Source organism: Dysidea avara, chromosome 5, assembly GCF_963678975.1.
Source record: "Dysidea avara chromosome 5, odDysAvar1.4, whole genome shotgun sequence".
Lineage (NCBI taxonomy): Eukaryota > Metazoa > Porifera > Demospongiae > Dictyoceratida > Dysideidae > Dysidea > Dysidea avara.
This window is the reverse complement of record NC_089276.1, coordinates 9,568,056-9,595,604: the sequence shown is the minus strand read 5'-3', so window position 1 is coordinate 9,595,604 and position 27,549 is coordinate 9,568,056. Positions and strand designations below refer to the sequence as shown.

At 37.0% G+C, this 27,549-nt stretch overlaps 1 protein-coding gene across 1 annotated transcript; it reads right to left on the bottom strand.

The window, feature by feature from the left end:
• LOC136256998 (tyrosine-protein phosphatase Lar-like) lies at positions 1–25,946 on the bottom strand. The gene is made up of 10 exons (XM_066050091.1): positions 25,811–25,946; positions 25,452–25,748; positions 19,013–19,158; positions 11,748–11,886; positions 11,530–11,696; positions 11,358–11,481; positions 8,541–8,732; positions 8,099–8,488; positions 378–561; positions 1–329 (listed from the first exon to the last, which is right to left on the bottom strand). Exons 2-10 carry the CDS (start codon positions 25,738–25,740, stop codon positions 143–145), a joined length of 1,818 nt encoding a protein of 605 aa, XP_065906163.1. The 5' UTR covers positions 25,741–25,748; positions 25,811–25,946; the 3' UTR covers positions 1–142.
• Between the last annotated feature and the right edge of the window lie 1,603 nt (positions 25,947–27,549).

Here is a 27,549-nt window from a genome sequence, read left to right as displayed (position 1 = left end):
TATAAATAAAAAAACACATAATTGTTTTTATTTCTTGTGGTATGCTAAGTATGCTTGTCTACTACTGCATGATCATAACAAAAATATAAAGGAGACAATATAAAATTAACGAGACACATACAGTGTATCTGGTTGTTATTATTTATGGCTTATTGTAATTGGTAACTTGATAGGCAGGGTTTGCTTGAAGTTTCACAGCATCAACTTTTCCTCCTTTTGGCTTTGCATCCATACTACCAGTTGATGGTATCTCATATTCAGCATCAGATGAGGAAAATGTTTTATCATCTTTTGACCGTAATTCTACTGCATCATAAACATGACCAGTTCTGTCATACAACATTACAACTACTCTAATCATAATGGTGACAACTTACATGTTTGGTGAGTAGCTGGATTTTTTCAGTCTCACAACCAGGTAGATTATCACAACAATTAGGACAACATTGAGCACAACAGCAATAACAAATAATACAATAAAAACAGCATTTACACTGGAGTCATCACATGTTGCCTCTGGTGGTGATTCACAACTGCAGGTTGGACACTCAGCTACAGTCACTGCATGTACAATGTGAATTACAACACACGTTAATGACAAACAATTGGTATATATACATTGTGAAAAAAGGGAAGTACATTCAATGAGAGACGACACCTTTAAACAAGAAGATGGCTTTCACAAACTAAATAAGTTTTGCCTATTAGACAAACTAAACTATAAAGAAAAGCAATCAAACGTATTGAAATAGGGAGGTTGCATTTACCAGCAGCTACAGTAGTTCCATACTTCATACATAAAAGTTGTCCAGTGTGTAGTCACGATTTTAGTTGTTGCTAAATTTGAATTGATGTCTTCAGTATTTTATTGCTTTGATCTCTACTGAAATTTGATCCCAATTTGATCCCAATTTTTCTTTTTGTTGCATTTCATTATTATCATGCACATCAAAAGAAAAAAGGGTCTGGAATTATGAGAATAATTAATGCACATCACATAAAATATTCAATACTTTTCTTTGTTTCAGCCGTACTCTGCTAACTACATACACTGTTGTTAGAGAACAGTACACAAAGAATGTAATAATCTTATCACCAAAACTGTAAGCAGCATTATGGGAAATTTTGATCACTCTCTTATAGGATGTTCACGTTGAGCTGAATCCTGAAAAACAGCTAAAAACTAAAAGTGGATTTTTTCTCACCAGAGTTAACATTTCAGCCAACCAGATTATTATTAGTAACAGCAAAGGTGCCAACAACAGACACATATGGTTTGGCTCCATTACAAGATCGGGAAAGGGCTGTAATGGACACTGTACTTATATGGCTTCCCCATAGGAAATGTATTGTGAAAATTTTGATTGGCTGTAAATATTATGTCAAACATTTGAACAAAAAGATTTTGAAATATTTTTAGTGGGTCAAGCAGTACTACAAATGAGCCAAATTTCGAGATTGTGTGTAATTGCATCCATGAGTTATTAAATGTTTTTGAGGATTCAGCTCAACGTGAACCTACTATAGGTAGCTAGCCAACCACCAAAACTATTGTCATGCTACCTGCAAATCATTAAATCAACACTTTTGGCCTGGTAGAAAAAGAAACAGGACATAGCAAGGTGCACTAAGGTAAGCCCACACAATCAACACATTGTATACCTCCTCTGGTGTACAGCATAATTCATTTCTCAGGCTCTACTTCACATCTGGAGCTTTATTTGTCCAAAAGAATATATAGTTCCGTCAGTCAAATAACCAAAAGAAAATCTAATAAATCATTGTAGAAACTGTTTGGAGCATTTCATAATCACTTTGAAGGCAAATTAGGTTTGATTGTTAGCAGAAAACTTTGTGGAATATTTTGTCCAGTAAGTCGCAAAACTGGGTGATTCAATTTTAGCCACTGACATGATGAGCTCTAATAGGTTAATTTTTGCAAGGAAGAATCCACCACAATACCACATAAAATGAACTTTATTGATTGATAATGACTGTATTCATATCGCACTGTATAGGTAACAGCTTACAGTCAGACACAGCGTTTATTCTGGGGGGAGGATCCCCTCCCTAAAATATCAGACTCCCCCTCTTAAATTGTGAGTGGCAACTACACTGTACATACTACTTCAGTTGAACTTGTAATTTCCCTAAACTTGCTCGTAGTTGCCAAAATCAACAGAAATGTCCTCAGATTCAATCTCAGACAGCTTAATACAAAAATTTTCATACTGCATATATACACAATATTAAAAAAAAATACTTTGATGATTGCTTAAGCCAGTTTGCTTTTGAAATAGTATGCACAACCTGAAAAATAACCTCAGATTCAATATCAGAAAAAAAATTTCCTTGTTTTTAAAATAGCTCTATAGCTAATGATATGAAAATAACCTGACATGCATCTCAGACAGCCTAATTACAGTGGAACCTCAGTTATCCGAACCCCAGGGGTGATCCATAAGTCTGATAACTCTATTTCTGAAACTGTGCACATACCATAGGCGGTGGAGACAGGGTAGCCGGGGGGCCATGGCCTCACACTTTTATGGGACACTGTTTGCAAGAAAAGATCGAGATACTCTAATAGAACAGTCAGGATCTGGATACTCTAATAGAGCAGCCACGCACAGTATTCAGAGAAGCAGTGTAGCAAGTTACTTAGCTACATATGTGTAGTTATAAATAAGGAGATACGTATAATTGGTGGAGAGCAGCTATTGTCAGCAGGCTGTGACCTTTTTTTTGGTCTTCAACTTACAGCTGGCCTGGCTCCCTCACTCTTTGGACTGCTCCACCGCCCCTGGTACATACGTATAATCTTAAAATACCATAAAGAACATTTTTAAAATTTCAACTATCCTAATAGAACAGTCACTACCCTAATAGAGTAGTCATTTTGGTAGTTTGGTTAAATCCAGACAAGTGGGGTCCAGAGGTTCCACTGCATAATAATTTTTCTTGGAAGACACCCACCCAGATTTTTATTACATTGCAGCACCTTTTGGCATCGTCAGCTGCAGCTAAATTTGCAGTACACTACTAATAGATCTAGAATTGTGTAGATGAGGAGCACATGGTTGACCTAGATGACACATTTATATCTATCATAGCTCTACCTTCCTTAGTGTCTGGCTTCATCTAATGCCAATCACAAAAGTCAACACTCATGAGACAGACTCAACTAGCTACAGTCAAGCGACTAGTTAATTAGTTGCTTTACATGATTTATTAACTTGGAACAAGTGTAGCTAACTATCATATAACTACACTTCGTCTGGTCACCCACCGAATTCCTGATTTCTCCCCAAAGGTAGGCTACAAGCCTATTATACCCAAATTTTTACCTATTATGCTTTTGAGCATTGCTCAAAAATTAAGCCTATTATGCTCAAAGTATGCTTTAAAAATCAAGATTTGCTCTAGAACTGACTGTTTTATTAGAGTATATCAGCCTTTCCTGACTGCTGTATTAGAGTAAGCGACTGCTCTATTAGAGTATCTCGATCTTATTTCAGCAAAGTGTGAATAATCAACAAAAAAAACAGTTTAATAAGTGTTTTTAAACATGAAATGCACTAATAATACTATTGACAGTAAATATTTACTTTCTTTCAGGTGCGCGTATTGTGCATTTAATTAAATTTTCAAATATCGTCCCTATTATGCTGGCATTATGCTTGATGCTTTTGGTCACCTATTATGCTTTAAATTATGCCGGCATAATCGGCCGGTGCCTACCCAAAGGTGAAATTCTAGAATAAACCCTGGTCAGATAATTCTTATACTAACTATGTATATTTATTGCACAACTTTAATATCCAACATTATGGTGACTAACGCATTTTACACACGTGTTATGTACAGTATATATGTGACCGGATTTGCAAAAAGGTACCTTTTCCACACCTTTTACATACCAGCAAACAAAATGATGTAACACTTGACTCCTTACACTGATTAACTTGCTCTTAGTACCAAACTGTAGCTAAATACTTTAGCTGCATGCATGGAAAATGTCATTCAATTATATCCAATGATAAAGAAGTTATAAAGCTTCAAAGTTCAAAAAATGGGTCAAATTTTGAGTGTGAAAAAGGTACCTTTTCACAAATCCGGTCACATCAAGACACACGGTAGTGTGTCGTGCTGCCCAAGAAGCCGGCGCGCCTAACCCGTGAGTATATTGACAGGAAGAACGAAAACGTCATTTTCACACCTTTGTATCTCAGTGATCACTTATCCGATTGGAACCAAATTTGCTACACAGTTGCCCGCCAGCCAGGGGAGTCTACATTCCAAATTTGAAGGAAATCGCTCAAGCCATTTCCGAGATACGAGCTGCCAACGTTTGGTTTTTTTTTCTTCGTTTTTTTTTCTTCTTCGTCTTTTCGTACACTTGCAAAAATTGCTATAACAAGCAAACGCGTACTCCGATCGCCATGAAATTTGGCACACAGAAAGGGACTCCAAAAGCGAATCCTAGCATCAAATTTGGTGCAAATCCGATGAATGGTTTAGGAGTTATGACCGATTATTCGCGTAAAACAAGATCGATTTGTTGTCACGCCTACAGGGTAAACCGCTTCATGGAATGAGTTGAAAATTGCTATGTAGATGGAGTAACCATCATAGGAGTGCCTTTTGGTGGTTTGAAAAGAATCGAGATAAAGACCATAGAGATATGACACAAAACCCAACCTGTGTCACAATTACGCGATCGATTTTTATGAATAAAAAAAGTATTAGTTTTCACGCCTACTAGGCAAACCGCTTAGAGCAATGAGTTGAAAATCGGTGTATAGCTGCAATAATCTTCATAGAAAGTCCTTGCAGTAGTACAGAAGAATCAGATTACAAACCACTGAGTTATGATTCTAAAGCCAACTCCGTGTAGCAAATGCGAGATCGAGATACTCTAATAGAACAGTCACCCTAATAGAGCATTCGGCTAATTTATTTACTCCATTATAGAATTTTATTACATCACAAGTTATTCTGTAGGGAGTTCACAGCTGCAAACAGTTAATCTTATAGACAGTTCAGCAAGAAGCAAGTCACCATCTGGTGAGTTAAGCAAATATATCACTATAGAGATTCAGAACATTACAAGTCACACTGAAGAAAGTTCAGCTACGTATAAACAAGTCATGCACCCTGTAGAGAATTCAGCTACAATTAAGTCACTCTCTAGAGAATTCAGCTACACAGAATTCAGCTACACACAAGTCACTGTGGAGAGAGTTCAGCTACAAACAAATTACCCTGTAGAGAGATCAGCTACAAATAAAACACTTTGCAGAGTGTTCAGCTACAACCTTTAGAGCGATCAGCAATGAACAAATCAACACAAATCTACCTGTAGAGAGATACGCTAGAAACAAATCACCCTGTAGAGAGTTCAGCTACAAAAAATCACCCTGTAGAGACATCAACTAGAAACTAGACACAATGTAAGGAGTTCAGCTACAAGCAATCACCCTGTAGAGAGTTCAGCTAAAACAAATCAACCTGCAGAGAGATCAGCTACAAACAAATCACCTTATAGACAGTTCAGCTACAAGCAAATTACCCTGTAGAGAGATCGGCTACAAATTAATCAACCTGCAGAGAGATCAGTTACACTCAAATCAACTTGTAGAGAGATTAGCTACAAACAAATCACCCTGTAGAGAGATCAGTTAGAAACTAGACACAATGCAAGGAGTTCAGCTACAAGCAAATCACCCTTTAGTGAGTTCAGCTACAAACAAATCAACCTGCAGTGAGATCACCTACAAAAAAGCACCTTGTACAGAGTTTAGCTACAAACAAATTATCCTGTAGAGAGATCGGCTACAAACAAATCAACCTGTAGAAAGATCAGCTACACACAAATCAACTTGTAGAGAGATCAGCTACAAACAAATCACCCTGTAGAGAGATCAGCTAGAAACTAGACACAATGTAAGGAGTTCAGCTACAAGTAAATCACCCTGTAGAGAGTTCAGCTAAAACAAATCAACCTGCAGAGAGATCAGCTACAAACAAATCACCTTATAGACAGTTCAGCTACAAACAAATTACACTGTAGAGAGATCGGCTACAAATTAATCAACCTGCAGAGAGATCAGCTACACACAAATCAACTTGTAGAGAGATCAGCTACAAACAAATCACCCTGTAGAGGGATCAGCTAGAAACTAGACACAATGCAAGGAGTTCAGCTACAAGCAAATCACCCTTTAGTGAGTTCAGCTACAAACAAATCAACCTGCAGTGAGATCACCCACAAAAACGTACCTTGTACAGAGTTCAGTTACAAACATATTACCCTGTAGAGAGATCAGGTAGAATAATTCACCTTGTAGAGATTTCAGCAACAAAGAAACCACCATGTAGAGAGGTCAGCTGCAAACAAATCACCAAGTAGAAAGATCAGCTAGAAGAAGTCACCTTGTAAAGAGTTCAGCTACAAAGAAACCATCATGTACAGAGTTCAGCTACAAAGAAACCACCATGTAGAGTGTTTAGCTGCAAAAAATCACCTGTAGAGAGTTCAGCTAGAAACAAATCACCCTGTAGAGAGATCAGCTAGAAGAGGTCACCTTGTAGAGAGTTCAGCTACAAAGAAACCACCACATAAACAGTTCAGCTGCAAATAAATCACTTGTAGAGAGTTCAGCTACAAATAAATCCCCCTGTAGAGGGATCAGCTAGAAGAAGTCACCTTGTAGAGAGTTCAGCTACAAAGAAACCATCATGTAGAGAGTTCAGTTACAAACAAATCACCCAGTAGAGAGATCAGCTAGAAGAAGTTACCTTGTAGATAGTTCAGCTACAAACAATTCACCCTGTAGAAAGATCAGCTAGAAGAAGTCACCTTGTAGAGTGTTCAGTTACAAAGAAACCATCATGTAGAGAGTTCAGCTGCAAACAAATCACTCTGTAGAGAGTTCAGCTACAAAGAAACCGCCATGTAGAGAGTTCAGCCTCAAACAAACCACTTTGTAGAGAATTCAACTACAACAAATCACCCTGTAGAGAAGAAGTTACCTTGTAGAGAGTTCAGCTACAAAGAAACCATCATGTAGGGAGTTCAGCTACAAAGAAACCACCATGTAGAGAGTTTAGCTGCAAACAAATCACCAGTAGAGAGTTCAGCTAGAAACAAATCACCCCGTAGAGAGATCAGCTGGACGAAGTCACCTTGTAGAGAGTTCAGCTACAAAGAAACATGTAGAGAGTTCAGCTGCAAACAAATCACCCTGTAGAGAGTTCAGCTACAAAAAAATCACGCTGTAGAGTTCAGCTAGACGAAGTCACCTTATAGAGAGTTCAGCTACAAAGAAACCACCATGTAGAGAGTTTAGCTGCAAACAAATCACCCTGTAGAGAGACCAGCTAGAAGAGGTCACCTTGTAGAAAGTTCAGCTACAAAGAAACCATCCTGTATATAGTTCAGCTACATTTCAAGTCACCCAGTAGAGAGATCAGCTGCAAAAAATTATCCTGTGGGGAATAATGGGCATGTAATAAATATATGTATATAATTTGTATAATTACTAATAAAATCAAAAATAATTGAAGTATTACAAATCTTCTTTAAGTTCTTTTCTTCTTCCTGTGGTAAAGAAAAAAACACATGGGTTAAAAAAGCCCCAAAGCCAGCCATAGGCCGGCTTTGCAGTATACAAATACAAAAAGAAGTGATATCTAATCAAAAATAACCAAGCTGTAAAAAAGGTGCGGCCCCCAAAAAGGCCATGGTGAAAAAAGATGTGAAATCCAAGGTGGCAGCCAAGAAATGGCTGTGATGGTAGGTTAATGGTTACATTTTAATAACGACAATTCAGGTGAATTTTGTGCCGCTTGGTCTTGGCACCAAATTCACCTGAAATGTCGTTATTAAAATTTAACCATTAACCTACCATCACAGCCATTTCTTGGCCGCCACCTTGGATTTCATATCTTTTTTCACCATGGCCTTTTTGGGGGCCGCACCCTTTTTTTACAGCTTGGCTGTTTTTGATTAGATAATATATAATGTACGCATTATCAAACATATGGTGTGCATGTATCAGTGAACTTATGCACAGTATCACACTTAATATATTACCAGTAATAGGGTCAGCATCTTCAAACATATCTGATGATCCAGTTCTCACTCCAACTACTGCAGAATAAGCTGTAGTGCTAATCAAATCATGAAATACGACATAACTATTAGTAGTTTCCATTGTAATAGAGTCAGTTTGTCTTTTGGTACGATTACTATTAGACAATAGCATGAGGGTAACTCTGTAGTGAGGAAATCCCTGAGCTTCAATAAGTGTTAATGGGGTCCAAGTGACATTGACTGAAGTGAAGTTTAGCCTTGCAATGTTAATATCAGCTGGCGCTTTTGATGGATTAAGTTCTTGACTAAAAAATACTTCAATGTTGTTCTCAGTTCCCCTTCCAGCACTGGTAAATGCTACTACTAACACTTGATATGGTATACCAGGTTCTGTGTTGTACCACACAATAATATTCAGTTAAATATTAATACAATAACTTACTGAGATTACTGATAGAATACGTTGACCTGCTGATACCTAACAGTCCACTCTTTACAGTAGTGGTATTGTCATAAACAGAATAGATCACTTGATATGCTGTGATAATACCATTAGGTTGTGATGGTGTACTCCACATTACATTCACTTCAGTGTTTGATACACTACTTGTGGTGAATTGTACTACTCCAGGAGCTAGTAAGTAAAGAAAATTAGGCACTGTATTTGCGTTTTCAGCATGCCAACATACATAATTATACTGTACCACTGTGCAAATAATAATTATTCATTTGAATATCACTGGCATAAACTGGATATCCACAAGTATATAAAAATGTTTAACCAGGTACTTATCAGTATAAACAAGTTGATGTTATGCTACTTCTAAAAACCAAATTCCCCTGCAGTTAATACTATCCAATTAATCAACCATGTATATAATTTAGTTTATATTCTATTTATTAATTCAGCTAGATAATGCTGTAATTTAGCATATTAATTTTTGTAATAATATATATTCATTAATTATTTTGTAATTTGGTAATTATGTTGCCATGTACAGCTAAGGAAGCATAACTACAAAAAACCACTTTAAACTGCAAATTATGCACAGAAGTATCTTCTCAACTGTTTCATAGTGTTTCTATCGTGTTTTCTCACGTGAATTGTTTTGAGAAAGCTTTGAGGTTTCCCTTCATTTTCTTTGCTTATAAGTACGGGACATGTTTCCTTTCACTTCAAAGGAATTCATTATTTTTGGTAGCCTACAAAGCCAGATACGCTGTTTTTCAGTTGTTTTATGCCCATATAGCCCATTGTGAAAGCCATTCGTAATGTCTTCAGGAACTCACTTCACCCATTTTTCAAGCTGGCACGAATAAACTGTCTCAAAGCAAAAGCTTACCTACTGGGAAGGTTTATGTTGGCACTGTGTGCAGCCTTCATTTCTCACATACAGGCTGCTTTTAGCAAAAGCCACTTAGCTCACGTGGATGTGGAAAGACAAACAAACATATATAAACATACTGTACATACATAACATACAAACACACACTTTTTTTCAGAGAACAATTTCAATAAACCAGGCATACCTGATTTAAAAACAAAAGCCTTGCCTAGGCATAACTATCTTAAGTTTATGATATTTTGTGATAATATCAGCTGAAATCAAGAGATATTCATTTACATGAGCTTTGCTACTGGTTAAGTGATGTATCTTCAAGCAAATGAACGCTGAACCCATGACATTGTAGCATACTGATCTACTTCCTCTAAGCATCTAAATATGCTCTTCTAAGGGAAAGACAAAGCACAAAAAAACAGACACTAGCTGGAACCACAAAAACAGGTCAGTTTGTTATTGTGGTGTGAAATGGTGGCCATGCAATGCTTTGTTTGGCCTCTAGCCTTGCGATTGTGGTCAAGCAGACAGGAAGGCAGGCGGGTTTACACAATTTTTAATATTTAGCTTTGTGTAAATGTTTTCTGATGTTTAGCACTGGAATTGAACAAAGACTCTTCTTTAAAAGATGATTTTTGTCACATACTGTATGATATTTCTATGATGACTTTCATTGGTAGCATTTTGACACATGATGTTCATTTTAGGGGAGAACCCTCCTAAACAGTACTATTGTACTATTTGAAATATGATTTGATATAACCATTTTGGCACATAAATTAGTTTTATACTAATTAACACCAGCATAAGATGGCTACACTATCTGACTAATAGTTTTCATGCTACCCTTGTCTTAAAGTTGTTTCTACAGTGCTCTAGTGGCCTTGGGAAGACAATAGAGTACCTGGTAACATTGTTATTGGCTTGGCTTGACTGGCAACATGGAATCTGTATATGCTATTGCAGTACATCTAGAGCTCCCAAAGGTATGTAACACAGTCCTACATATTTGAAGTACACTAGCTTGTAACCATTCCACTTACTTCAACTGTTGGGAGCATGGTGCAAAATTACTATTATACTCTTGTACAACATACAAAGGAATTGATGTGCTACTAGCAAATCAATGCCTTTGTGCAACAAGCAACAAGGATTGGGACATAAAGGACAAAAAAGTCCATGTATGCATTCTACAGCCTGCAGTATGTACGAAGTAGGACTCCACTGACTATGCCAGCTAATTTCGGCATAATAAGTAGCCAAAGCATTGAGTATAATGACAGCATAATAGGCCCAAGTTGTGTGTACTGGTTATCAGAGAAGTGGTAACTCTGCATATTTTGCATGATGCAGGATGGGATAGTGTGCAAACACAGATTTACAGTGACTTGTGAAAGAAACACTAGGTAAAGATCAATATACTCTAATAGAACAGTCACCACATGTGATATATCGCTAGAGCATTCACAGATGTATTAGATACTCTAATAGAGCCTAGCAGTCAAGATAAACGTTTATATGGCATATTTGCAGCATAATGGGACACAACTGGGAATAATTGGAACATAGGAAAATTTTGGAGCATTGCTCAAAAGCATAATTGGCAATTTCAAAAGCGTAATAGGCGCAGGCCTAGTTAAAAGGCATATTCCAGGCAAAAGCAACATTTAACTGCAAACAAAATCAGACCTGTAGCATTAGCCATTATTGAGTTTTCCTTCATGAGGACTTGGCAGTATTTAACTATATCCAATCAAATCCAAGCATGCCTTTAGAACAATCTCCAATGTGTTTGCATGAATTTTAAAATTATTTTACCAGAATTTTGACTGATTAACTTATTAACTGATGCTTGCATATTGTATGTCTGCATGATGAACAAAATCTTGTGCAGCCCTCTTAGGCTTTGGTATAATTACCTGTTTCACTTGATCTACCAAATTCCTCATTACTAAGGCCACTGGTTCCCCCTCCATTAGTAGCAGTGATAGTTACTGTGAACAGTTGATATGGAGTTAGTCCAGTAATGTTATAGGATTGCATCTATTACACAAGAAATGAGATACGGTTACATAAAATACACATGTTTACTTCCTCTCCATTGTAGTCAACAGTTACTCTCCTAGTATCAGCATTAATTACATAGGATATAGTATAAGTGGCTAGTATTCCATTGAGTACAGTAGGTCTGGTCCATGTCACACGTGCTACACTACTACTGATATTAGTAACTGTATTGATTACTGGAGGACCTGGAGCTATTGAAAGAGTAACACACATGTAACCACATGATTAACCAATAACCATACCTGCTTCAGGTGTTCTCACTATAACAGGATCACTCACTGGACCATCAGACCCAGTGACAGCATGTATTGTACAAGAGTAATCAGTGAACGGGCCCAAACCAGAAACTGTTCCCATTGTAGCAGTACCAGTAACGTTGACCTGGGAGTACATCAAAAAATAATTTTTCATCATGCTTTTCATATACTCCTAATGGCATATACATGTTCCTCTGCAAACAAGATATATAGCAGTGTATCATCTGTTCTAGACAACTACTAGTTTACATGTGAGAGAGTATGGTCAATCGTAAATTTAATGATTTATAGTACTTGCACAGTGCACGAACAATTATTTTTGCTATACTTTGAAGTTTTTAACTATGTGGGAAATTTTTAATATGAACTCTTTCATGGATTTTCTATGGAATGTGACGAATCAGAGTAAAATGTCTATTAGAAACATATACCATGATGATATCATACTTCAAAGGAGCCACTGGTTATATATTAGGCATATGTGCCCCAAACCACAGATATATAAACAATGGCTATGAGGTGTATTGCACTTATATATGTACACCCTGAACCGAAGAAATTATAAACTTTATATTTGAGTAGGGATCATAGAAATAAAAAGCAAGGAAACAAGGGAGGTCATCTACACTTGCAGCTATATACTAGTGGACATTTAATTCCCACTTCAGTCATGGCTATATTTTACTGAGTAGGAATTATACATCCACTAGTACAGCTGCGGGTGTAAATGACCTCCCTTGTTTCATTGCTTTTTATTTCTATGATCCCCACTCAAATACAGAACTTCTAATTTATTCCCTATACTTGTTTGTTTACTATTTTGCAACTATCACTGGTGAGCTACGCATACCGCATCAAAGAATAGATACAGGGTTCTGCCCACACTGGTCGGTAGTGGACTACCTCAAAAAACCTACCAGTACCCTCTTAAATCCGACCAGTACAATTCTTACATATATCACTGATACACATGCAATATATACCATAATATAACACACAGTATATCAGTTCATGTTAACTTCAGGCCACCACTCAGGAATTTCTGGGCAGAACCCTGTAGATGGACTTCACGCGTACTCTGACTAACAATTACTGGAATGAGTTGTTGCCGTTTGCTTTGTTTCCAGCTTTGGCTCATTTGTTATACAACATTACAAATGAAGAAACAGTGCAAGAAGTGCCTCTGCAATCAATCGAGTCACTACAGAAATTGCTGTGATTAAAATGTGCCCCAACTACGCATCAACTACTGATACAAAGAAAGATACCCTGGAAGGTACATATATACTGAAACATACCTGTGGTTTGAGGTAATTGTACTCTTTGTGTTGTTCTGTGGTCTGCTCAATGACTGACGTGTGATGGGTAGAAATATGCATCCATGCATTGCCAAAACAATTATTCACTGATCATTCATCTTAGAATAACTATCAACCAGTCGAAACTTAGCAACTACACTGAGTCTAGCCACAATTTAATGCGCTGTGTCACTCAATACAATGAGTCAAAGCATATCATATCTTTGAACTGGTTGGGCATCAAAGCCATTAGCAAACTACATTCCCATGAAATATATGCGGTTCCTTCAGTGCAAGCTGTCTGCTACGAGAATCATCTGTAATTTCTGTAGTGAGCAGATTGATTGCAGAGGACCTTCTTGTGCTGTTATACTGTATATTTTATAGTAATAACACAGATATGGGGGATATGATAAAAATATATGCATGAGTGCCCGCAGGGTGCAAGTGCATATATTTTTGTCATATCCCAAGTAAACATGCTATAATACAACTCAGTAGATGAAACAATTATAAATAGCAATTTATAGTGAACAGCACCTGTTGAAGATCAAAATCAGTAAAAACCCTTGATGGATCAGATGTGAGACTTGTTTACCGTTTAGATAAGGATTTTGCGGAATGTGTGAAGTTGCACCATATACGATAAGTGTAGCCACAAAACATGGTACGTATTTCACTTATATACCACAGTTTGCTGTGGTATATCAGTTGTATACCACAGCGTGGTGCTTTTGATCTCAACCACAGGTGTGGTATATATAAAGAGTTGGGTGGTATTGCATTTTAAAATTTTGGTACGGTATTTAGAAAAATACCTCGGTACAACTAAATACCTTCAATATCAGTGGAACCTGTCTAAGTGGCTACCTCATTGAAATTCACCTGTCTGATGTCTGATGCAGCCACCTATGTACAGTATTAAGGTCAGCCAATTGGTCTCCAGCTTAGACAGGCTCATTCCACTGTATTTTGAAAACTGACATCTACATATGATGATATACGTATGTAGTTTTGTATTTTATGATGCATGATTGTAACCTTTTTCATATGTGAAATAATAACAATTGTGTACATTACATCAAGGAAAGACTCCATTCAAATGACAAACCACACACAGTATTCACACACGCAGCAAATTAGCAATACACAATACTACAATTAAGTGACTGATTCAGAGTTAAGCAAAATTCTGGGACAGAAATAACCACTTGTCAACCACTGCAGGCTTTAGATGGCTGTGATGGGGTGTGACAATCTTCCCTGAAGCACTGAAAACACATTCAGATGGTGAACTTGTTGCACTCAATACGCTACCATTCTAATGGGTTATCTTCAACATCTATGCATAGCCTGTCTATGTACGATCATACCTCCTTCACTACTTTGTCCCTTGGTGTCAGCCTTCACTGTTCACTCTCATTGGAGCTCCTCAAAATTCTTTCAAGCTTGGACCTCTTTGGAGGAGGCTGCTCATCACAAGGGTCACTACTTCCCATAGCAACTGAGGTATGTAAAGACTGGGCTAGTTCTGGTTCATTTGCTTCTACTGCAAGATGGTAAACAACTAGTTTTTTTGAATCATTGCCTTTTTAAAAGCTGACTGGTTTTCCTCAGCTATATGCTCAGTTTTAAACCTTGGATCTAAGAAAGAAGAGATGCCTAGGAGGTGTTGAACTTCGGAATCCATTTATCTTGAATCTAGATAAGTGCAGATGCAACGCTTCAAATTTTTGACTAATGAAATGTCATCATCTTTCTTAACCGAAGCTTCTTCATGAATACAGACTTAATAGATGAGATTGATACATAATGCTCACCAGAGAAAAAATCTGTGAGGTCATCCAAAGAAGACAACACTGTGTTGATAGCCTCAAGAACTTCCGTATCCTGCCAAGTTGGCAACAGATGTGAATACCTGCGGTCAGCACTCAATACTATATGGATTGCTTGAACTTGCTCGAGAATACAGAAAACCATCTTTTGAAATACAGTGTATATCCCCATCTGGTAGGAAAATCAGCAACCAATTTGTGAGATGGCAAACTGTTACCTGTCTGGGCTTTAGCAAGGTCCCGCCTCTTTTTCCATGACACAGAAAATGTGCTAACAATCTTTCTAGCTAGTTCTAGAGGTCTTGTACATCGATCGTCACACTTGATAGAATTGGTAATAGTAAGATGTAGGTTGTGACCAAAACCAGTTCAGTCTTGATGCTGCATTCACTATATTGACCCCACTATTTGTTATCAAGCACACCTGATCATGAGTCACTGTGGTTAGGTAAGTACATACCATACAGTACAGTAGTACTGCATAAAAAGAGGTTTGGGATTTTCTTGCCCTTCAATATCACCCAAAAAACAGCTTAACTTTTCCTTCATTACAGCTTGGTGGTATTAGTTATGCATAACCAAGACCTAAAATGCCTTCAGAGTGATTCCAAACCCTTCCAACAAGTTTCTATGTAAACATAAAAAGTCTACTAAACTGAATTTTCTAACTGACTAACTCATAATTCAAAACTATGGTTAATGCAATTTCTTCACTGTTTGTTCCTAGACATGCCTTTTGGCCAACCATAGCAGCTTTAGTGCATGCATGCATGCATCATGGACTTACTTTTGTGTCCTATTTGTTTCTCTGCTGTCTTGAAGGTGTTGATTTGTGGGTATTTCCCAGGCAATATGCAAGTTAAGCCCTGAGCGGTACCTTTGAATGTCCATTGTACATGTAGTGTATAATATGGTAGAATACAACTTTTATTTTCATACATCAAAAGCAAGATGATATGTATGTTACATAGATGTATGATTTTATAGCTAATGACGTACACTGTACATGTGTTATAGTTACTACTAATTGATATGTAATAGCAATTACCTTTTGTGATAATTAATTCACTTTACTATTATGGAGATTCCAACAAAAGACTTACACATATAGCACATAAGTATAGTGTTTTCAGCTACAGTGAAACCACAGTTATCCAAACCTCTTGGGACCAGGGGTGGTTCAAAAGTCTGAAATTTTCATTTCTGTATAAATAACCTTAAAATAGCATAAGGAACATTGGTAAAAATATCAGTATTATTCAAATACCCTAATAGAACAGTTACTACTCTAATAGAGCAGTCATTTCTGTATCTTGGTTACCAAGAATCTGCAGAGTTGGGGGTAATGAGTTATATTTGTAATGCGCTATGTAATAATATGCTTATGTTGTAACGAAGTCATATAATGCATTACATAACAAAGTAACGAGTAATATGTAGTGATGTGCGATACTTATCGATATATCGGAATATCGAGATACTCCAGCTGTATCGCGATACCGATACACAAATACACGTATCAATATTTTGATTGCGCAATCACGGAAATATGAAGGTCTGGCTTTCTTCAATTTAAAAGTGTAGCTAGGTTTTTTACCTGTTTCCTAGACTCCTTAAGCTTGTTATATAATAGTGCAATGATGTAAAGGCTGGTACTAAAAAATAAAAAATTCATCGGCCGCCCACGCACTTAATTAAATTTGGCTTCTTTGTACAAAGGATACACTGTATCGCATATCGATATCGTATCGTGACTACACAGCTGTTAGATACAGATACACCATTTCAGGCGTATCGCACATCACTAGTAATATGTAACGGATATTACATCCAGAAATTGTAGCGTATTACTTCTTTTTAAGAACAAGCATGGGGAGTGCCCTTGAGACCAAGATACTACAACAAAGCCTGTCTTTGAAGCTAAACTACACCAGAGAAACCTGTGTATCACTCTTGTCACTTGTAGTCGTAGGCTGGGAGCATGTATTTAGAAGGTTGGACTTAATTAATTTCATAGCTTGTAACAAACAAATGTAGTATGTAATAATATTGCTAGTTACAGCCCTCAGAGTAATTTGTATATAATATGTAACTCATTATGTAACTGTAATGCATTACATTGTATAGAAATAAGTAACAAGTTACATTTTTAGAGTAGTGACCCCAACTCTGAGAATCCGGATAAGTGGGGTCTGGATAACTGAGGTCCCACTGTACTGTGTTCTAACACATTTTAGCAAAAGTTGGGCTGCATTACACAGTATTACATATAACACTTAACTTGCCACCTTGATCACTAAGTTAAAGTACTTATAATATACACCTTATGGCAAACAACATCAAAAAATTACGAATTCTAGTTTTGCGGAAGAATCATACCAATAAAAAAACAAGGGAGGTCACCAACACCTGCTACTATGCAAGTGAACATTTGATTTCATATTGTCTGTCCACAGCAGGTTCGAATTCATGACAAAAGTAGGGATTAAATATCCACCAGCATAGCTGAAGGTGAAGCCAGCTAGGGGTGGACATTACACAAATACAATCACACAAGTACACAGAAAAATTTGGAATTTTCAACTAGAGTAGGGACCATAGCATATCGATAAAAAGTACTGAAACAAGTTGGAGTTGTCCATGATATTAAATCACAGTAAAACTATAAGAAGTGGTATATCCCTATTGTGCTCAAGATATCATAACGGAAATGCACAGTAGGGATATAACACTTCTTATAGTTTTACTGTGATTTAATATTATGGACTACTCCAACTTGTTTCAGTACTTTTTATCGATATGCTATGGTCCCTACTCTAGTTGAAAATTCCAAATTTTTCTGTGTACTTGTTTGTTAATTTTTTTTTGTAAATGATTATTATGACTGGTGAACCCATGTATACCGCAAAGTGAAGTATCCATTATGCTTTGTTGTCAGCTATGTTCAACGCGTTACGCAGCATTTCGAATCAAGAACTGTTCGAAAAGCTCCTCTGCAATCCACGTATACCGAAAGAAATGGTGCCACGCACCCCAGTTAGCGCGCCCCAGTTATATCATTTATCATCTGAAAAGTGAAGTATCCATTGCGCTTCATTGTTGGCTATGTTCAACCCGTTACACAGCAGTACAAATCAAGAACTGCTTGAAAAGCACCTCTGCTATCAAAATAACCACTATGAAAAATATGGATGATTTCCGTTACGAAGGGAAGCCATCACATGCTATCACCAAATCAACACTTTTGCTGTCAGCAAAGATGAATGGGAGACAAACAAGGACACTGGTAAGTCCATGAAGAATATATTGTATGTACTGCAGTATGCCAAAAGGCACCTGTCGGGCCGAAGTGATGTCGAACAGTGAAAAAATCAAGCCCGTAAGCCGTTATCGAGTTATGCTTGTCTGAAGGCATCAGTCAGTCAGTTACTTACTTACTCAGTCAGTCAGTAAAAAATTCTGTTAAATAATATTTTTAACATTCCGTAGCAACTTGTTGAAAGCATTTCAGTTCGATCTGAAAGCTTGTTTGGGCTTAGTTTTACCTAACCAATACTGCCTCATCATTGTCAGGGGAAATTGAGGCTGTTTTTTGGGTGATATTATTTTGTGGGCCATGCCTACTCCTTTGTGGTCCCTACTATACAGTACTATCATACTGTATGATGGTACAATATGTGTATGCTTGAAGGTCTGGTACAAGATGCAACTATCAATACCAATTCATTATATTGAAATACAGTGTACAGACTTTTCATCCAATAAACATGTTCCCTGATTTCTAGTACTGATTTTTTTATATGGGTTCCTACTGGGATGGCACTTTAAGTAAAATAGTAAGTAACTGCTCCAATTTATCTGTTCACTAAGCAGTTTATAACACCATCAACACTTTAGTTTACTGGACTGCGTGGTAGATATTATCTAGGTAATAACTATCACAGTTCATGTATACACTGTGAAGTGTAGGGCTTCACTAACATCTCCACCTTTTCAAACACACTTTCTGTAACAACTTTAAACAGGCTGTAGGACCAGGTGTCTTACAGACCTTCAGCATTTGTGCTGTAAAACCTTAATAAATAAATAAATAAAATAAATAATATTCATTACTTACCACAATTGACTCATTACAGCTGATGATATACCAATTAACAACTCCATTGGCTTCTTCTTCAGATAGAGGAGTCCACTGGAATGAAATACTGGTTGATGTAGTGGTAGTAGGTGTGAAGTCATTAGGAGCTACACTTGGTGGCAACGCTGTAAGAATTATATAGTAATTACATAGGACAAAAGTTTGGTAGATTATACCACACATGACAAAAGCAATTTTTAAGACCAACATTTAACAATTATATGTAATTTCAAAGGAGAATAAAGGAAGATACAATCCAGCAATACATTGGAGTATTGGGTACATGTTGATGAATCAAGAAATCTAGGATCAAATATAAAATGTTTATATTTAACATTTGACAAATTAAAAATTTAACTGATTCATCAACTTTATCTTCTGTTGAAATTTCCTGCCGTATGATATTGCACATATAATTACTGTAGTTGTTCACCAAAAATTTCCTTGCTAATTCATAGCTTTTGTGTGCCAAATTTTCCACCCTCTAATTTCCTATATTTATAAACTAGGTATATAAATTTGGTGATTATACATCATGCAATTATTTACTGTATAGAACATCATAGAATAGATACAGGGGCAGTATTAGCTTTCAGAGATGTCCAGGTACACTTCTTCCACAAGGTTCAACTATTCCCATGCAAGCTGTGTATTTAGTAAAATATATGAACCCATCAATGTGAACTCTTTATTACACATTCGCATTTGAAAAATTGATTAAAAGTACATACATGTTCCTAGCTCGCTACTACTACACAGCTGTTTGTGCAGCTTATTTAAACAAAATCTAAACAATGATGCATAACATAGACTTTACTTGCATGCACATATTGAGAGGTCTTGAATTGATCCTCCTGCCCAACTGATCCAATCAACATGCCTGGCCTGCAGTAGTTATATATAATTGACTTTCATGCACCATTACTAAAACAACTACTTTATTATCCAGTACTGCAGTCCAGTCAGCAGTTTCACTAAACTACAGTATGCTTTAGCATACAATCAACTTGCTATTACTCAAATTTCTAAATGGGATCATGTAATACTGGGCACTGTTTAGAAGCTTTACCATATGATATTTGGTACCACCATATCATTTATGGCTTCACTATAGTCAGTTTGCATTCATCTATGGCCTGCCAAATATAGTAATATCAAAGAGGTGAACCTGTGTTCACTCCCAATGGTTTTGTACTGGATCTAGCATGTTTTTCACGTAAACATGTTTGTGCACCTGAATCTTCTATACTAAATGTATGGGATAATCTTAAAGCTTCATATTCTTGTTCTCATCCAAGCACTTTTTTGATAAACAGTTCTGCATTTAAAGTGTTTTACAGCATTAGGGCAGCTGGCTCATGTATTAAGAGTTAGGCCAATTATTGTTAATTTTAGATTAGGAAAATTATAGCCTAAACAATGCGGGTAGGCGGTTTACTATTCATTACAATTGTACATGCACCTGACTGTTTTATTAGAGTTAGCTGAAATGCTCTATTAAAGTATTTCAATTTGTCCCGCTATCTGAAGAAGTAAAATAGTTAATTAAATAAAATCCCCCCTACTGAGATTGAGATGGGTCTTCAGCCCATTTATCCTGTCTTCATTGATGCCTAGCTATGTAAGCAAGTTAGTTTATTACTCCCACACAATCATTGAACATTGATATGATGAAATAATGGCATGATGTCATAATAATGACCAAAGTTAGGTGGTGAGACATAGCAATGTGGCAGGGGATTTGAAACCTGAAATTAAGATGGTGCTGAACTGATTAAGGGCAGCCGCACAAAGTTAATTGTACAGCATGTTTGTGGTAATGTACGAACAAATGTGGAAATTCATAGACAATAGCAAAGTGTCTCAGTGGACTAACAGAACAAGCTCTGTCAGACCACCCAGCTACTTTTGTTGATACAACTGATGTTATTCACGCTTTAAAACTATTAGCTTGTCACAACTCTGGTTAATTCACTGGTGAACGGCACCAGCTGCCATCATGTGATTACTGTTATACAGACTGCACCCTGATTAGCCACACAGTCTCCTTTCTCTCTAAATAACTTCAAAATTATGCACCACAGACCATCAAAATTTGGTATAGGCATTGGGTGAGTGATACTCTACAATAGTACACTTCAAATTTTTGTGATTCAGGTTTGATGGAGTTGTTAGCCAATGTTGCAGCCCACAGGTGTACATTTTCACTACTTTCCATGTTGTTATCAATGAAAAGGAAAGCATAGAATTGTTCTACAAGGTGAGAAATGGTTGGAACCGAAGTGGCTTAGTGATAGGTTGTTCATTGGCCAAGTTATTTTAAAAATCGGGTTAAAACTTGAGAGTTTTATAAGCGAAAAATGAAGGTGTGTTATTTCACGAAACTTTGTATGCTAAACTAAAGTAACACAGGCTATCACAACAGCTTTTAAGGCGTAGATTAAGTTGTACACTAGCAAAATTTTGGGCCACCCTAAAATAGCTCATTAAGTGCGTGGGTTGAAACAAATTGTTTTGTGCGGCTGGACTTAATTGGTTCAGTGCCACCGTAAGCCTTATTAACAAAAAGCAAGCTCAGGTGAACACTACCCAACTATAGTGGGTGAATTTCATAATAACAAAAGCTGCCCCTAGCAACCTGAATTTTACAATTATTATTATATTTGTAGGGGTAAATGTCTATAGTAACATTTCCAAATTTTAAAAGGATAGCATATATACGTAGGTCATGAGATACAACATTTTAAAGTTTACCGTTTTTCCATACATTGTCTATGAGAGGGGGCAACAGTTGCCCTTTCTGGGCAATCACATAAATAATGTGTGTGAAAACAGCAAATTCAATTAATATCATTTCTCAATTTAGCATTATTTGTAGGTGAGAATCTCACAATTAACCTCTCCAAATTTTAAAATGTATATAATATAGATCATGAGATATCGACATTTTGAAATTTGTGATTTTCCCATACATTGTCCATGTGATTGCCTAGAAGGGGCAACTGTTACCCCCTCCCATTGATAATGTATGGGAAAACTGCTAACTTTAAAATGTCATATCGCATGACCTATATGTACTGTAGATTGCTTCTAGTGGTGGGAACTGCCTTGCTTCCTGGGTAGGCCTCAAGGCCTGGGTGTACAATGCTCCTGTACACATACATTGCCTTCCAGAACCATTGGGGAATTAGCTACAAACCAGTTTAAATTACTTAACCCCTTCACCGCCAAATTTGTAGAGGTTCCAATCTACTGTTTCTAAACTGCTATAACTTACACACCATACCATATAATCCTATAAAACTATATATCAATTTACTCGCTATAGAACAAGGAATTCGATTATGAAGTTGTTGTTTACACAAGAGCAACCACAAATCCCTTATATAACTTTAAAGTACGAAAATCGATCTAAGCGAAAACAAACTTGAAATTTCACTACTTTACAGGCTAGCACTGTTTATAATAACACAATAAACATCACTAACCAGTTTACAGTTGAAGCGATTATCTCTAAGTCTGGTTTTCCAGCATTTAAGAAAGTGCGCATGCGCATACAAGCACAAGGTCACTGTTTCGAGGCGTACAAAAGTAGCAACATGCCACTCCAACCTATATAATCCCTCTCCTTACTATGTCTCTTTACTAGTAGTGCCATTATCACATCAAAGAATCGTCTACAATGCTTGTTATCGACGTTCCAAAAGTACGTGATTGCATCATCTAACCGCGCAATAGTGCGTGAGAGACCAGTTATCCCTGTTCCCGTTCACTTAAGGGCGTGCCCACTACAGGATAAGCGCAGGGGCTACTAAAATGCTCGACTGAAGTTACAGAGCGTTTAAAATGTGATGCTACGGGCGTTTATAATCGAAACCGCCACATGGCAGTTGTGGCAGTGAAAGGGTTAAGCAACAATTGGTAATTGTTTGAATGTTCATACCTACATCTTAAGATTTGATTACATTACCAAATACAATTAGCTTCGTATACAATTAAGATACAAACTACAGGATGTGTGCAATAATTAAATGGTTAATTAATTTTCCACTCTGGGTGTCTAGCATGTTACAAGTATAGCACAATGTCATCTTGGTTGTTGTGACATTTAAAACTTCAATATCTTTTGTAAGGCTGCACAAACTTAAATACAAGTATAGGAAAAAATTAGGAATTTTAAATTAGACTAGGGACAGTGTATAGTGCTGCAATAAAAAGTACTGAAACAAGCTGGATCGGAGTAGTACATAATGTCCAAATACTGTAAAACAATAAGAAGTGAACATCCCTACTGTGCTACACTCAATGCACAGTAGGGATATTCACTTCTTATTGTTTTACAGTATTTGAACATTACGTATTACTCCGATCCAGCTTGTTTCAGTACTTTTTATTGCAGAGCACTACACACTGTCCTTACTCTAATTAAAATTCTTAATTTTTTCTTATACTTGTTTGTGAAGATTTATTACAAGCTCATGACCACCAAATAGCCTGCTTTTCACAAAACCAGTCACAATACTTTTAGAGTTAATCATAACACTATTATACTAGACTATGACACAATTGATCAGTGGGTGTGGCTCTACATATCCTGCAGGCAATAATGGACGTGGATTCGTGCATACCTACAGACTGATGGCATGGCTACCATATGTCTACAAACAGTAATTTACGTAAGTGGGCGTGGCTCACGAAAGAAGCAGGGCTATGCTATATGTGTAGTAACACATCCACACTTAATTTAGCACATGTCTACAGACAGTAATTTACGTAAGTGGGCGTGGCTCACAAAAGAAGCAGGGCTACGCTATGACGTGCAGTAACACGTCCACATTTAATTTAGCATGTGGGGTCAGACCTGAATAATCTGTAAAGCAGGACCTGGATGACCCGACTTGGTTTAACATTGTTACTAAATAAACTATATTTATTGACTTACACATTGCTATATAGTTCGCCGCGAGTTGCTCTCACTGATCGATATTAACAGCAAGTCACGTATGCGTGTGTTCAAATAGCTTGGTACAACTGGTGACCATGTGTATTCGAATAGTTTGATGCAATATACACTGGTAGATGGAACCATACTGCAGCCTATTATCACTCACCTTGACTGATGGCCATGGTAAAGAAGGATAAAAGGTAAGACAATAGTGCGAGTATTGTATATTTATCAATATACCAAAGGTTTTTTCTTAAGCGAGCTAGAAATGTTTCTGCAAAAGTAGTAGGGCTGGAGCTGTAGCCAGTTTTCCGCTACACTTGACTAAAGGTGTCAGGCAGGCAGGCAGGTAGGCAGTAGAAAATTCTGTTGACAAAAATTCTGTAGCAACTTGACAGAAACGTTTCGGGTCGATCTGAAGACACTTTTGGGCTTGGTTTTACCCAACCAATACTGTCATGTCATTGTGAGGAAAAATCGCAGCAGATTTTTGTGTTATATCACGAATCACCCCCACACCTTCGATGTCCCTACTATACAGTACTATCATACTGTATGATACTTTTCTGGTTCACTCAACTCGCCAACATCAACCAACATGGAATTGTGGCAAACATAGTTGATGTATAAAGTCAGTGCATCTTAATAGAAAAAAAACTGTTTACAAGACATAGCTTTCAACAGTACAATTGTAAAAAATTGTGTATGAAGATTTGACTATCATTGTGTGATAGATGCACAATTTATTCAGCTAAAAATAACCATGCAGAAAACCAGAAACATGTAATTAACGTTTTCATGGCCTTATATGGCTTTGTAACACAGTGACTCATAGAGTACATTAATATGTACATACATTAGGCCTGCGCCTATTATGCCGGCATAATCTTGAGAATAATAGGTCACCAATTTCGTGAGAATAATTCCGGAATAATAGGATGGTTACAGGCATAATTTTAGAATAATCGGATGACCACGGGAATAATTGGTGGAATCAGGAGGCGTGCCTCTTCTTGATTACCTAGAAGAAAGAGTTAAGCTACTACAAATGATATAAAGCTGACAGGAGTGCTGGCTAAAAGGAGCTGAAAAGCCTCTAAAAGATCGATATACTCTAATAGAACACTCAAATACTCTAATAGAGCAGTCAGATCGTTCCATGTTAACAATCTGCAGCCAGCATCAGGGATTTAACTGCATGATTATCTGCAATTCTGAAACTTGTACATCTTATACCAGTTTATCTTCTTCAAGTCTTTGAGCATTATTATCTAACAAAACTACTTATAGCAGCATCTTGAAAACTAAGCGACTAACCACAGATATATACTGAATGAGAATAATTATGGAATAATAGGTTGGATACAAGAATAACAAAAAGAATAATAGGAGAATTTTTGGGGAAATTCTGGAAAGAATAATAGGTAAAATTTTGAGCATAATAGGCTCAGGCCTAACATACATGAAACCTACCCATAACATCAACAGTGATGATCTCACTGTCACTTCCCAAAGGATTAGTCACGGTACATGTGTAAGCTCCACTATCATCTAAAGTGACCATATCAATGGAATAGTTAGCACGGAACACTACAGTAACACTAGTGTGCTCCACTGTAGTGATACTAGTGGACTGTACTATTGGACCACTATCCTTCCTCCACGTGAATGTGTCTGGGGGAGAACCTCGAGAGGTACAGGACAATGTGAGGGAATCACCAACAGAAACTGTTACAGTAGATGATAATGGAGGGTCTATCATTGGAGCAGCTGTGTAGAGAGATGAAATATGGTTAACTATGAGGTGATGGGGTACATATCAAGTGACTCACTTCTTCCACTAAACTATATACCCAATCTTGTTGTCTGGTTCATCATTGAACTATCCAGTATTACACATGTGTAAACACCTTCTGCAGCAGGAGTCAAGGATGGTACACACTGCCACAAGCTGATTACTCCAACAAAATTCCGAAGACCTGCTATACGTGATTGTATTACATTAACAACAGGATCTTCACATAGTCCATAAGGTAGCGGAGCTCCATTAAAGTACCATATACCCAGTGCAGTATTATCATCACTACTAGTAGGTCCAAGTCCAGATACACAACGAGCAACCAGACCATTGTCTGTATCTCTAATAACAGAGTTGTCAGTGAGGAGATTACCGGTAACAATTTGACTATTACCAATTAATACTCCAGTCACTGCTATTCCTAAAATATACAAGTAGTGACAAAATGGCATACAAAATACATAACTTTGCAATTTATTCCAAGTGCACGCTTAAAATAGAGAAGTTGTTACATGGTAGTGTATTGTGTGGCCAAAGATGCCAATGGAACATGCAGACCAGCAAGAAATGAAACTAATGTAATATTCATACATATAATAGGTTTTTCCAAATGGCATAGTAATAATGTTTGGTAGAATAGTCTACTGCAATGAACCTGCTTATACTCATAGCAATAACAGTACAATAACTTGATATATTGAAGCAATCAAATAAGACATGGTGTGTGTATGATGCACAACAAGGGTGTAGATTACCATTCACAACACATGATTAATAATATACATTGTGATCGGATCTGCGAAAACAGGATATAATTGCTTTTTTTCGAATTCCTGTTTATTAATTATTTATAATCTACTTAGCCAAGTGTACCCACTGGCAAAGTTTCAGCTTCATTTGCCAATAACTTTGGGAGTTACAGTCCTACAAAGTAGCAACAACAGAAAAATTGAATTGTAGAACAAGTATAGGGAAAATAAATTACAGAAACTTACAAAAACCATTGTAACTTACCAAGGGATTGAGGTACGGGGCTAAAATTTTCACCATCGTGTTCACCATGAACAGGGGAATCAATTACTGGGTACATTTTTCCTTTACTTGCTCTTCTTCACTGCATACAAAAGCAAAATTCGTGAAGAAATATTAATCATGTATGATTGCTTCGACATGACGTAAACAAACGCTCATAACTTAGGTATACTGCAATGAAACAAAGATTTTCCATCTCCTCTTGAGCAGGTGAATAAGATGATATCCAGGTTTTATTGTTAGTTCCTTCCTTCACTAAGAAAGAGAGGTTAAAAATTTTACGGAATTTTTTCAATGATACGTAAGTATTTCACCCAATGTATTCAATGCTTTATACTGTAAATTTAGGCTTGTGCGATTATGTCCCTTTTTCGCAGATCCGGTCACTATAGTCCTACTGCTGTAAAAGTTACAAATAAATGGTCTATTACCAGGTACATCCCACTAAGATTGATGTCTTATTACAGTGTTATAGTCATCAAATTTTTGATGAGGCCTATGCTCTCTTGAAGGGTATCTGTGGACTGGGAGTAGCTCTGTTGAAGATATTGGTACATTAATTAATGTATGGTCTTCATCATCATCATTAAGCTCTGTGTCAGTGCCATATGTGTGTGGCGCAGGCATACCTTGGTCGGCTGAGATTTTGATGAATTGGTAGAACCATTCTCGTCTATTGCTTGTGGGTTTGTGTGGTCATTGTTACGTATTTTCTTCTACGTAACAGTACTTCATTGAGTA